Raw genomic sequence first — 12,960 nt, 5'->3', positions numbered from 1 at the left:
AACTTTTCCAGGTCATGATTTATCATCCTTTTGATAAAAACTAGATTTTATTTACTAATATTTAATTTAAGAATTTTCTTCCTATATTCTAAAGCAGGCTTGTTCTATATCCCTTTCTTCTATTCCTAGGTTTTATGTTGAAGTTATTTTGGCTTCATAAAAGGAATCGTGGAGATTTCTATCTTTTTTTATGACCTACAATAGTTTAAATAACATGGAAATTGTCTGGTCTTGAAATATTAGACAAGATATAGCTGTGAATCTAGCTGGCTCTTCTCCCTTTTTATTATTAAATCTTTAGTCACCTTTCTAGTCTCCAGTATTTAATTGGTCTGTTTAGGCTGCACATCTTGGTGTCCATTACTCATCATTCATATTGTGCTGTCATGACTTTATGTTTTTGCCAGAGCATTCCATGTAAACTCTTGTAATTCTTTTAAATTATCTTAAATTTATAGTTTTTTCTTATTTCTGATTCCTACTCTTTTTTTTCCTTTTTTTTTATTCTTATGTTAATCCCCATACATTACATCATTAGTTTTAGATGAAGTGTTCCATGATTCATTGTTTGTGCATAACACCCAGTGCTCCATGCAGAATGTGCCCTCCTCAATATCCACCACCAGGCTAACCCATCCTCCCACGCCCCTCCCGTCTAGAACCCTCAGTTTGTTTTTCAGAGTCCATCGTCTCTCATGGTTCGTCTACCCCTCCGATTTCCCCCGCTTCATTCTTCCCCTCCCGCTACCTTCTTCTTCTTCTTTTTTTTTTTTCTCAACATATATTGCATTATTTGTTTCAGAGGTACAGATCTGAGATTCAGCAGTCTTACACAATTCACAGCGCTTACCAGAGCACATACCCTCCCCAGTGTCTATCACCCAGTCACCCCATCCCTCCCACCCCACCCCCCACTCCAGCAACCCTCAGTTTGTTTCCTGCAATTAAGATTCCTAGTCTTATATATGGATTAAAACAAAATACTTTTCAACCAGGTGAATACCACAATAAAAATGGGCAATGATCAAACATGGGTAATTTACAGAAAAAAGAAATACAAATGGTCAATAGACAAATTAAAAACATTTACTCTCACTGTCTATATGTGATGGCAACTCACTGTTGCCCAAACACACCCTGTTGTAGGAGAGACCACCTGCCCACAGTCCCCTAAATCCTCAGCAGATGTGTAAATATCGGGCCTTGGGAATAGTTGGAGCAGTGGATTCCTCCCGTCACCTCAAGGAACAGCCCTAATCGCCAGGGCCATTGCTCTTAGACTAAAGCTGGAGACCTGTTCTCTAAAGAATGGGTCACCTATGGATGATCTAGAAGGGGTTCCTAGGGAGGATACTGAGACCTGACAGAAAAGTAGTATCCTGTTTAGGTAACAGTTGAGTTCCAAAACACACAATAAAACATTAAGACAACACAGAAGCAGCCCACTCAGAGGGTGAAATGTGCAGAAGGGTATCACCACCAGAATAAAAACTTCTTCGCCTTGGCAAACATAATGTGTAGATCACAGGCCTGCCTAATTCACATCTTGTTACCCTAGTGAAAAATCTACCTCTTGACAAATACAGCCAACTAACAGAGAGCCAAAGTCTGGTCCTCTCATTCAGGGGATGGGCCTTTCAAGGAACTAGACCTACCCAACTAGGGAGAAAAATCCATACCAGCTACATTTGTTTAACAAAGACTTTATTCATAAATATAATTGGATACTTGAGTAACATCAAATATTCAAAAAAAATCAATAGTGTGAAGGAAGATGTACAAGATGAATAAATAAGCAACTAACATTGCAGAAATCTGAGATGATTAGGGAACTAAAATTTTTTTTAAAGATTTTATTCATTTATTTAATAGAAAGAGAGAGAGCACAAGAAGGGGGAGCTGCAGGCAGAGGGAGAGGGAGAAGCAGGCTCCCCACAGAGCAGGGAACCCGTCACGGGGTTTGATCCCAGGACCCCAAGATCATGACCTGAGCTGAAGGCAGATGCTTAACCGACTGAGCCACCCAGGCACCCCAGGGAACTAAATTTATAAAAAATTTATACAATACTCAAAGTAACTGAGTAGATATGGTATGCATAAAAGCATACTGTCTGTGAGGAAAAAGAAGCAATCAGAGAACAAAAATGTCCTTGGACATTAAAAATATAAATGTCAAAAAATTGCATTGGACTGTCTGAATAATAAAATGAACATGAAGACTTAATCAGAAATCAGAATTAAATTTAATCTCCTATAATAGAGACTAGAAATTAAATAATTCAAAAATATAAAAATAAATTTAAGACACATGGAAGATGGATCCAGAAGTCAAATATCTGTCTAAAAGTAGTTCCAGGCACGCCTGGGTGGCACAGTCACTTAAGCGTCCAACTCTTGGTTTCAGCTCGTGATCTCAGGGTTGTGGGATCAAGCCCTGCATTGGGCTCTGTGCAGAGTCTGCTTGGGATTCTCTTCCTCCCCCTCTGCCCCTCCCCCATCTCTCTTTCTCTCTAAAATAAATAAATAAATCTTTAAAAAAAAAAAAAGGTAGTTCCAAACTGAGAGAATGGCGGAAAAGAAATATTCAGAGAAATAGCTGAAGATTGTCCCAAATTTCATGAGTCTTCATTTTGAAGTTATTTAGGTTGAGGCAAACAAAATTAATTTTAAAAAGACTGACTCCTAGACTTAATGTAATGAAATTTCAGAATTCCAAGGGTAGAGAAAATCCTGAAAACTCCCAGAGAAGGAGAGGGAAAAACAAGTTACCCGAGAAACAAGGATATGAATGGCATCAAACTTCTCATTATCAACATTTAATGCTCAAAAACAATGGAACAATATTTTCAAGCTTTTATGGATAGGAAGAGGTTTGTGTATTTTTACTTTTTTAATTATTTTTTTAATTTAAGAATTTTTTCTTAAAGATTGTATTTTTAAGTAATCTCTACACCCAATGTGGGGCTCAAATTTACAACCCAGAGATCTAAAGTTACAGGCTCTACCAACTGAGCCAGCCAGGTGCCCCAATTAATTTTTAAATAATAATAATACTTTTACTTGACAAAAGAATGAAACTACATTGAGAATGTTCAGAGCATCCCTCCTGCCCTCCCCCATTCGCCCCATTCTCCACTCACCTGCCTCCAAAGGTAATAACCATTTCTTTTTTTTTAATTGTTCTTATCACTCTTTTTTAAATTTTATTTTATTTTAATTCAGTTAATTAACATATAGTGTATTATTAGTTTCAGAGGTAGAGTTCGGTGATTCATCAGTTGCATATAACACCCAGTGCTCATCACATCAGCAGGGAGTCTGTTTCTGCCCTCCTTAATGTCCATCACCCAGTTATCCCATCCCCCCACCCACCTCCCATCCATCAACCCTCAGTTTGTTTCTTATGATTAAGAATCTCTTATGGTTTGTCTCCCTCTCTGATTTCATCTTATTTTATCTTTCCCTCCCTTCTCCTATGATCTTCTGTTTTCTTTCTTAAATTCCACATATGAGTGAAATCATATGATAATTGTCTTTCTCTGACTGACTTATTTCACTTAGCATAATACCCTCTAGTTCCATCCACACTATTGCAAATGGCAAGATTTCGTTTTTTTGATGGCTGAGTAATATTCCATTGTATACATATATGCCACATCTTCTTTATCCATTCATCTGTTGATGGACATCTGGGCTCTTTCTATAGTTTGGCTATTGTGGACCTTGCCACTATAAACATTGGGGTGCTTTAAACATCAATCATCATGCCCCTTCAGATCACTACATTTGTATCTTTGGGGTAGTGCAAGTGCTGGGTCATAGGGTAGCTTTATTTTTAACTTTTTGAGGAATCTCCATACTGTTTTCCAGAATGTCTGTACCAGCTTGCATTCCCACCAACAGTGTAAGAGGGTTCCCCTTTCTCTGCATCCTCATCAACATTTGTTTTTTCCTGACTTGTTAATTTTAGCCATTCTGACTGGTGTGAGTTGGTATCTCATTGTGGTTTTGATTTGTATTTCCTTCATGACAAGGAATAATAATTTCTATTAGTTTCTTCTTTACTCTCAAAGTTAAGAAAATGGTTTTGAACTTAGATTTCTTTTTTTTTTAAGATTTTATTTATTTATTTGAGAGAGCAAGTGAGAGAGAGAGCACAAGTGGGGGAGAGGGGCAGAGGGAGAAGGATAAGCAGACTCCCGGCTGAGCAGGGACCCCTATGCGGGGCTCAATCCCAGGACCCCAGGATCATGACCTGAGCCAAAGACAGACGCTTAACCAACTGAGCCACCCAGGCACCCCTGAACTTAAGTTGTTTTTTTGTTTTTGTTTTTTGTTTTTGTCAGAGAGAGAGAGAGAGCACAAGCAGGGGGAGCATCAGGCAGAGGGAGAAGCAGGCTCCCCGCTGAGCAAGGAGCCTTTCGGAGGGACTCAATCCCAGGAACCTGAGATCACGACCTGAGCCGAAGTAGACACTTAATTGACTGAACCACCCAGGCATCCCTGAAATTAGATTTCTAGACAACCCATATCAAGTCAAATAGATCAAGTTTGGGAAAAATAAACGCATATGACACGCACAAGCACTCAGAGTAGAGAGTACCAATGGAGTTTTTGTAAAATAAAATGCTAGAGAAGGATTTCAGCAAAATGAAAAAGGAACCAAGAAAGAGGACACATAGGACACCAGATACACAGCAGCAGCTGAATGTGACCAATAAGAAGTTGAAAGAAACCAGAAAAAGTTGAGGGGGATTTGTTAGATCCAGAGGCAGATTCACTATGAAACTAATGAAAATAAGCCTCAGGGCTCCTCACACACTTCAGACCTTTCCAAGTCCAAGGGATGAGCTCTACCAGTTTCTATTCGTAATTTTGTATTTTCTTCTCTTGAAGATGACCCCCCAGATTGTATAAGATTCGAAACCTACAAAACTTGGATCCATCCTTGATTAGACCTTAGTATTTGGAAGATTTTTCTCTAAGCAACAAACATTTAATGACATGAATTACATTTCCTTCCTTGGATGGAATCAAACTATAATAATATTTATCCAATAAATAGAAAAATAATGTTTACTGATTTTCCATTTCTAAAATTAGCCTACAGACAAGATACAAATATTTAATTGGAGTTATAGAACAGAATAGGAATGTTATAAATCTTGGCAATCAATATAAAATTACAATATAGCTAAAAATACTATGACAATAAGAATAGAGATTCAATTAAATTTTTTTTTAATTACATGAACAAAAATGTAACTACCACCATCTGAAGCTGGAGGAATTAGGGAAAGTGGGAGGTGCTATAGAAGCAATAAATTCCTCATCTTTCAGAATATAGCCATAGGCACTGTCAAAAGATGATAAACCAAGAAAAAAGGCAGAAATATTACTAAAGACAGAAATATTAAATATATAATTAAGGAATATTAATTAAAGATAAAATAATAATCATGAGAATAATCCCAATCGGAAAGTATTTTTAGATGCTTGTGGTGAACTGAACTAGGGGAAGAGGAAAGAAAGTTTTTTACTTTTCATTTTATAACCTTCTGTAATGTTTGAATTTTTTTATTTGTTCACTACTTCTATAATTTTTTAAACAAGTTTTTAAAATATGTGTGCAAAAAATATTTTTCTAATGTTGTTTATAATTGTGGGAACTGGAAACAATCTAAATACCTACAGAGAGATGAATAGGAAACCGATTGAAATAATTTAAATCGGTTTTATGTATTTACTGACATGGAAAGATCCCCACACTATATCGAGTTTTTTTATTTAAAAAAATCCAGGTGCTAAATAACATGTACATCATGACCCATTTTTTAAAAAATCTGTGGTGTGGGCACCTGGGTGGCTCAGTCAGTTAAGCGTCTGCCTTTGGCTCAGGTCTTGATCCGAGGGTCCTGGGATCAAGTCCCACATCAGGCTCCCTGCTCAGCAGGGAGTCTGTTTCTCCCTCTACACTTCCCCCGTTTGTGATCTCTCTCTCTCACTCTCTCTCTCAAATAAGTAATAAAAACTTTAGAAAACATTTCTGGTGTGTATGAATGTGTGTATGCACAAGATATTTATTGTAAAATGTGAATTAATTATTGCATCCAAGTGATAAGAATGTGGGTAATTTTTATTTTTCACTTTTTGCTTGGATTTTCTAAAATTTCCTATGAGGAATATAAATTATTTTGTAGTAGAAAAAAATCCAAAAATGTTCTCTTAATACATTTTTCCTTAATTCATTCCATATTTCTCCTTATTGCAACAAGGTCACAAGATTCTTTTTGTAATTCTTTGCCCAACCGAATATTTGTTTGAGTCAAAATCTGTTTGACATCACCGTCAAATCAAAGTGTTCAGGTACAAAGATGTCCTTCAACTCACAGTGATAAGATGAACACAATTTCATAGCTAAAGGCAGATAAAACTAGTATCATTTGCCCAGTACCTAGCACAACTGGGACATTAATTTCTGAGCCAAGGAGAGGAGAATCTAAATCATCACAACTGACAACAAAGCACAAGCTGAGTTTGTCCAGACATCGGTTCATTGTCTAGGATGCTTATTTCAAATCACTTTGGGAAGGCAAAGTTATTGCTGCTAAATTTCGTAACATCTGAAAAGCTGTAACTTTTCCAATCATAAAGAACAGACCTGCAAACCTTGATAAGGAAGTTTACATTGACTTCAACATTACAACAGATTTAACGTTAAGAAAACAAAGGCAAAAGCAATACAGTGCTTATGCTCTAGTGCAAGTTCCCATCCAAAGTGTTTTCATTATCTAGAAGCAAAGTGAGTGGGCCACAAAGCATTTTCCCCTGATTTGGGACATTTTACTTCTAAGTAAAGGCTGCTGTACACTTCATAATTTTTATAAAGTGACAAGAAGACACTTCAAAGGTAACCACAATACATTTCCATCCAATCTCACTTGTATTTTTTGGCCTTGACCTGTCTAATCTTAATCAGATTTATCTGAGAACCACAGTAATTCAGAAAATCAAAATAGGGTTTACCCCAAACTGAAAAATTCTCCAAAAGGCAGTGTAGGAATAATAATAATGGTAACATTTCCTGAGCTTTTCCAGTGTGCCAGGCAATATATTAAGTACTGTTTAAGTGTTGGTTAAGCACTTAAGCACTTAATTAAGTAATGAAATCAGTACTTAAGTGCTGATTCGGTACTATATTACATATTCCTTTCATTCAATACTCGCAAAACCTTATGAAGTAGCAATTATTATTATCTATGTGCAGCAGATTATATTTTCTAAATATGGCTACAACCATATCTCCCATCTCAAATGCTTTTCTACAGTGTAATCTTGCCAATCTTCCCATGAACAGTTTGGGCCCTAGGTACCCTCTCTTGGAACCAGGGCAGGATTTGAACTATTGAGTATGGCAGAATTAGGTCATATAACTTCCAAGGCTAGGTCAGCAAAGGCTTTGCAACTTCCATCAGGCTCTTTGGGGATGTTCGTTCTGGGGGAAACCAGACACAACTTAAGAAATCCTACTCCAGGTAGGCCATCGTGCTATGCTGGTGAGGCCATGTGTAGGTTTTCCTAATCAATAGTGCCAGCCTTCAGGCGCCTGGGTGGCTCAGTTGGTTAAGCGACTGCCTTCCACTCAGGTCATGGTCCCGGAGTCCTGGGATCGAGTGCCGCATCGGGCTCCCGGCTCAGCGGGGAGCCTGCTTCTCCCTCTGACCCTCTCCCCTCTCATGCTGTTTCTCTCTCTCTCTCAAATAAATAAATAAATAAAATCTTTAAAAAAAAAAAAATAGTGCCAGCCTTCATTGCCAGCCATGGGAGGGGGCCATCTCGGATGTCCAGCCTCATGGAGCCTTCAGATGACTGCAGTTTCAGTTGGTATCTGACTGCAAATGCATGAGAGACCCTCGAAGTGAGAATTTCCCAGCCATGCCCTTTCTGACACCCTGACCCATGTTTTACCCCACTAAGTTTAGGGTGGTTTGCTATATATAGCAACTGTAACCAGAACACCCCATTTGCAAATGAGGAAATTGAGGCTTACAGAGTGATTTAACTCTAGGTCTTAACCATCATTTTATCCTGCTGCCAAATGTCAGAATAATAAATTTTGTACTATGCAGAAGATAACCTTCTCAAGTCACATGTTTATTTCAACATACCCAGCAGCAGAACACACTGTGGAAGGAAAACTGGGACTTCATTGAAGTGAAAGCAGTCTATTTTCCTATGTTTTTTCATTAAGTGGTTTTCTCTGTTCCATCTATCGATCTGTTAACCAAAATTGAAAACCTCTTATAAATTATGATGTTACAGCAAGGTAGAATGCCCCAACCTACAGCAGGCAAGTGTCCTAATAAGAGATATTCCCAGGAGGTGACTTAACATTTCTCTCTCTCTAAAATTACTTCTAGCAGGCTGTTGACATTTCAGAGGTCAACTCTTTCAGAATGTTCTCAAAGCATGAAGTACATGACTAATATCTTGGAGAATTTTAGAGATAAACACAAAACAAATTTTATAGAAGTTGGTTTGAAAAATAGAATTTATGCAAAACATAACTGAGCAATGAGTGACATCCTAAGTTTCTGTGGAGTTTTTAAAATCTTGTGTGAAAGACCTACCTTTCACACATGATTTTAAATACTTTATAGTAAAGTAGCCCTGGTAAGAGCTGAATCCTTGAAGGTGTTTACTATGATGCAATTCAGTTTTGTTCTTCTAAGAAGATATAACTGTGGTCTATGATCACAACAAAAGATACTAGATGTGGGGCACCTGGGTGGCTCAGTTGTTAAGCGTCTCCCTTCAGCTCAGGTCATGATCCCAGTGTCCTAGGATCGAGCCCCGCATTGGGCTCCCTGCTCAGCGGGAAGCCTGCTTCTCCCTCTCCACTCCCCCTACTTGTATTCCCTCTCTCTCACTGTCTCTCTCTCTGTCAAATAAATAAATAAAATTAAAAAAGAGAGAGAGAGATACTAGATGTGTTTGCCAGTCCACATCCATCCCCCATTCTTTGGGAAGCTGTGATCATGTCTTTATTTTATTCCTCTTGACCTCCTTCCCCCAGTTAATCTAGCCAGGATAGACAACAGATGCTCTCGCCTGAGAATTTGAAATTGGGATTCATTGATTCTAGTTATTCCGTGCTGTTCACTTCATTACATGGATTGAAAACTCAGAGAATGAGGCTGCCATTGGGGGCAGCCATGTTTGCTGAGATGCAGCCAAGGCAGCGAAAACCAGTTCACATACAGGAAAAGAAAAAGCAGATGCTGAGACAATGGACCAGGAAATCAATGGAGAGAGGGAGAGAGAAAGACAGAGAGAGAGAGAGACAGAGATGTAGAGACAGAGAGGAAAAAAGCAGAAAGGCAAGCCGGCTTTTTATACCCCTAGAGTCCAGTTTTTAGGCCTTTTGTGAAACTAAGTTCACCTCTTTCCCTTGAGATCCAGAAGCTATCTGGTACCTTGTGGTAGCCAGCCTCCAGATGGCCCCCAGTGCTTCTTGCCTCTGGTATCCATGCCCTTGTGCAGTCCCCTACCATACTGAATAGGGCTTGCCCTTGTAATTAATAGAATATTGCAGAAGTGATGATATATAACTTTCGAGGTTAGGTCATGAAAGTCATTACAACTCCTGCCTTGCTCTCTCTTGGACTACTCACGCTAAGTAGTTGCTCTGAGCCCTCCCTGAAGAGGAACTGAGGCTACTTGCCAACATCCAACACCATCTTGCCAGGCATGTGAGTGAGCCTTCTTGGAAGCACATCCTCCAGCCCCAGTCAGGCTTCCAGATGATGGTAGCCACAGCCAACATCTTGACTGCAACCTCATAAAACACCCTGACCCAGAACCATCCAGTTAAGCCACTCTTGAATTTCTGACTACAGAAACTGTGAGATGTATTTGTTTGAAGATACTAAGTTTTGGGTTGTTATGCAGCAATAGGTGACTAATATATAGTCTTTGAATAATCTTTTGGCTTAGATTAGTTTATAATAGATTATTATTAGTTGTGTAATAGGATGTCCAGTGAAATCTTTCCTATTGTCTCAGAATTGTGGGGGATGGGCGCCTGGGTGACTCAGTCAGTTAAGCGACTGCCTTCGGCTCAGGTCATGATCCTGGAGTCCCGGGATCGAGTCCCGCATCGGGCTCCCTGCTCAGCGGGGAGTCTGCTTCTCCCTCTGACCCTCCTCCCTCTCGTGCTCTCTGTCTCTCATTCTCTCTCACAAATAAATAAATAAAATCCTAAAAAAAAAAAAAAAAGAATTGTGGGGGGAAAAAAAAAGCTGACTACAAAATTTCCTAAATATCCCATGTTCTAAGTTCAAGAAGCCAGTAATAGGGCCCCTTCAGCTTTCTCCTGGGGCTTACTGGAATGCACAAGAGCAGACCAGTCTCACCAGTCTCACCACCAACCGTCACCCCAGCCACACACATGCACACATACACAGGTCTATACAAGAAAGTACTGAGAAAGAACAGATTGCAGGTCTTTGGAGGGGGGTAAAAGCTCTCACTGAAACCATATGAGAGATGCCTTAGAGAATGCGTTTTATTCTTTTTTATTTTTTGTCAGTTCTGCTCAGGCAATGAACTTGCTTATATGCCCTGTGTTTAACAGAAATGAGATTTGAAAGAGATGACAAAGCTGAGTGGTGGGAGTGGTGTGCAGCCATGGGGCATCCTGCACACTCACTGTTTGATGGGAAAGGATATATTTCTCAGGCTTCAAACAGACAAAGAAGAGAGTGGGATCATACCCAGGAGAATGGCAACTAGAAAAGGGGACCACAGCAAAAGACCACACACACACACACACACAGGAAAACAGCCTTCACCCTTTATCTCCAGAAGCCCAGGATTTTCTCATGGTTTTTTCAAGTCTTTGTAATTTCCCTCTCTGGTTCCTCTGTTATTAATCTTGAGGGACGGAGACTGTAGTTGTGTTACTTCATCATCTTGGCAGGAACTAAACCAACCTAGAATCTTATATGCAGACAAATTATCAATCTAGTGTCAGGGAAAGGTATTTTCACACAAATTCTCAAAAAAAGTTACATTTCATGTACTCAAGAAGCTATTGGATGATAAGCTCCAAGAAACATGAAGTCATGGGAGACAGGGATCAGATTTAGTGAACCCACAGGGTAATAGGTGGGGGAGATCCTCAGGTGATGGTGATAGGTATAAACCAGATATAGAGGGATAGGCAATCAGTTGAGATTGAAACAGGTCATAAGGCTCTGGGAGGGACTTATTCAAGATAATGAAACTGATAAAGGAAGTACGGGAAATGACTGTAAATAACATATGCAACAATAATGTAAACACCAAATATTAATTGAACTAAAATTACAATATAAATACATGGAAGGGCGGGGGATGGGAGGAGCACATATGTGTGGTGGGGTAGGGGAAAGAAAGAGTGAAATTCTCATCTTCCATAATAGGAAGTCAACAGATAATGTGTAACACCAAAACCCAAGAAGTAGCATACAAGCATATTATTTGGAGACATGGAGGCAAATTCTTTTTTTAAAAAAGATTTTATTTATTTATTTGACAGAGAGAGACACAGCGAGAAAGGGAACACGAGCAGGGGGAGTGGGAGCGGGAGAAGCAGGCTTCCCGCCAAGCAGGGAGCCCAATGCGGGACTCGATCCCAGGACCCTGGGATCATGACCTGAGCCGAAGGCAGACGCTTAACTGACTGAGCCACACAGGCATCCCAAGGCAAATTCTAAAAGAGATAAAAGTGGTTGCCACTGGGAAAGGGGAAACCAGGATTCACCGTGGGTAATGGAGACCACCGTTTTTCATAATAAGTCTTATAGGACCTTGTAACTTTTTAAAAATGTGCGTATGTATAACTTAGATAAAGAATATAAACTTTTTAGGGCGCCTGGGTGGCTCAGTCGTTAAGCGTCTGCCTTCGGCTCAGGTCATGATCCCAGGGTCCTGGGATCGAGTCCCACATCAGGTTCCCTCCTCGGCAGGAAGCCTGCTTCTCCCTCTCCCACTCCCCCTGCTTGTGTTCCCTCTCTCACTGTGTCTCTCTCTGTCAAATAAATAAATAAAATCTTGAAGAAAAAAAAAAAGAATATAAACTTTTTAAAAACATGATAACTAATAAATTTCTATTTTATTTTTTGTAAAAGCACACTGGATCCCAAGCAGTATAAATAAAAATAAATCCTCCCTAGGCCTGTCACAGTAAAACTACAGATCATTAAAAATAAGAGGCACTGGGTCGCTGCCCTTGGTCGTGGGGTCGTTTTTGGCTCCAAGGCCGCAGCACTCTGGATGAACGTAATTCAGATTTTTCGTGACCACTGGGTACATATACTTGTGCCCATGGGGTTTGTCCTTGGATGTTATCTAGACAGAAAGAATGATGAAAAGCTGACTGCCTTCCGGAACAAGAGTTTGTTGTTTAAAAGGGAATTGAGACCCAATGAAGAAGTCACCTGGAAGTAAAGGCCCCGCGACTGAATTACAGAATGTTCACATTCTAAAAATTAGGAGAGAAATAAAAACACATTCATTATTTTAAAAAAAGAAGAAGAAGAGGCACTGGAGGGTGCCTGGGTGGCTCAGTCGTTAGGCGTCTGCCTTTGGCTCAGGTCATGATCCCAGGGTCCTGGGATCGAGCTTTGCATTGGGCTCCCTGCTCAGTGGGGAGCCTGCTTCTCCCTCTCCCACTCCCCCTGCTTGTGTTCCCTCTCTCGCTGTGTCTCTCTCTGTCAAATAAATGAATAAAGTCTTAAAAAAAAAAAATAAGAGGCACTGGAGATAAAAGGTAAAAGGATACTAATTTAACAGAGAGCAGAAATCTCAACAACTGAGACACTGAGAAACAATGAAAATAATGACTCAAAAAGCCAACAGCTAGGGGAAGGGAAGGGAAAATAAAATAGGACAAAAACAGAGAGGGAAACCATAAGA

The 12,960-nt window shown here is 39.6% G+C and overlaps 1 protein-coding gene across 1 annotated transcript; it reads left to right on the top strand.

Moving 5' to 3' along the window:
* The first annotated feature begins 12,270 nt into the window (after positions 1–12,270).
* Positions 12,271–12,524, top strand: LOC102745896 (NADH dehydrogenase [ubiquinone] 1 beta subcomplex subunit 1). Its single transcript, XM_031036678.2, has one exon. It carries the CDS (start codon positions 12,319–12,321, stop codon positions 12,490–12,492), a length of 174 nt encoding a protein of 57 aa, XP_030892538.2. The 5' UTR covers positions 12,271–12,318; the 3' UTR covers positions 12,493–12,524.
* The last annotated feature ends 436 nt before the right edge of the window (positions 12,525–12,960 follow it).

This window comes from Leptonychotes weddellii, chromosome 9 (assembly GCF_054177405.1).
Source record: "Leptonychotes weddellii isolate Sample4059 chromosome 9, ASM5417740v2, whole genome shotgun sequence".
Classification (NCBI taxonomy): Eukaryota; Metazoa; Chordata; class Mammalia; order Carnivora; family Phocidae; genus Leptonychotes; species Leptonychotes weddellii.
The sequence above is the reverse complement of the archived record's forward strand: the minus strand, read 5'-3'. Positions and strand labels throughout refer to the sequence as shown.

Bases quoted from the DNA above. Each gene is read 5' to 3' on its own strand.
- LOC102745896 (XM_031036678.2), top strand. From the start codon at position 12,319: ATGAACGTAATTCAGATTTTTCGTGACCACTGGGTACATATACTTGTG.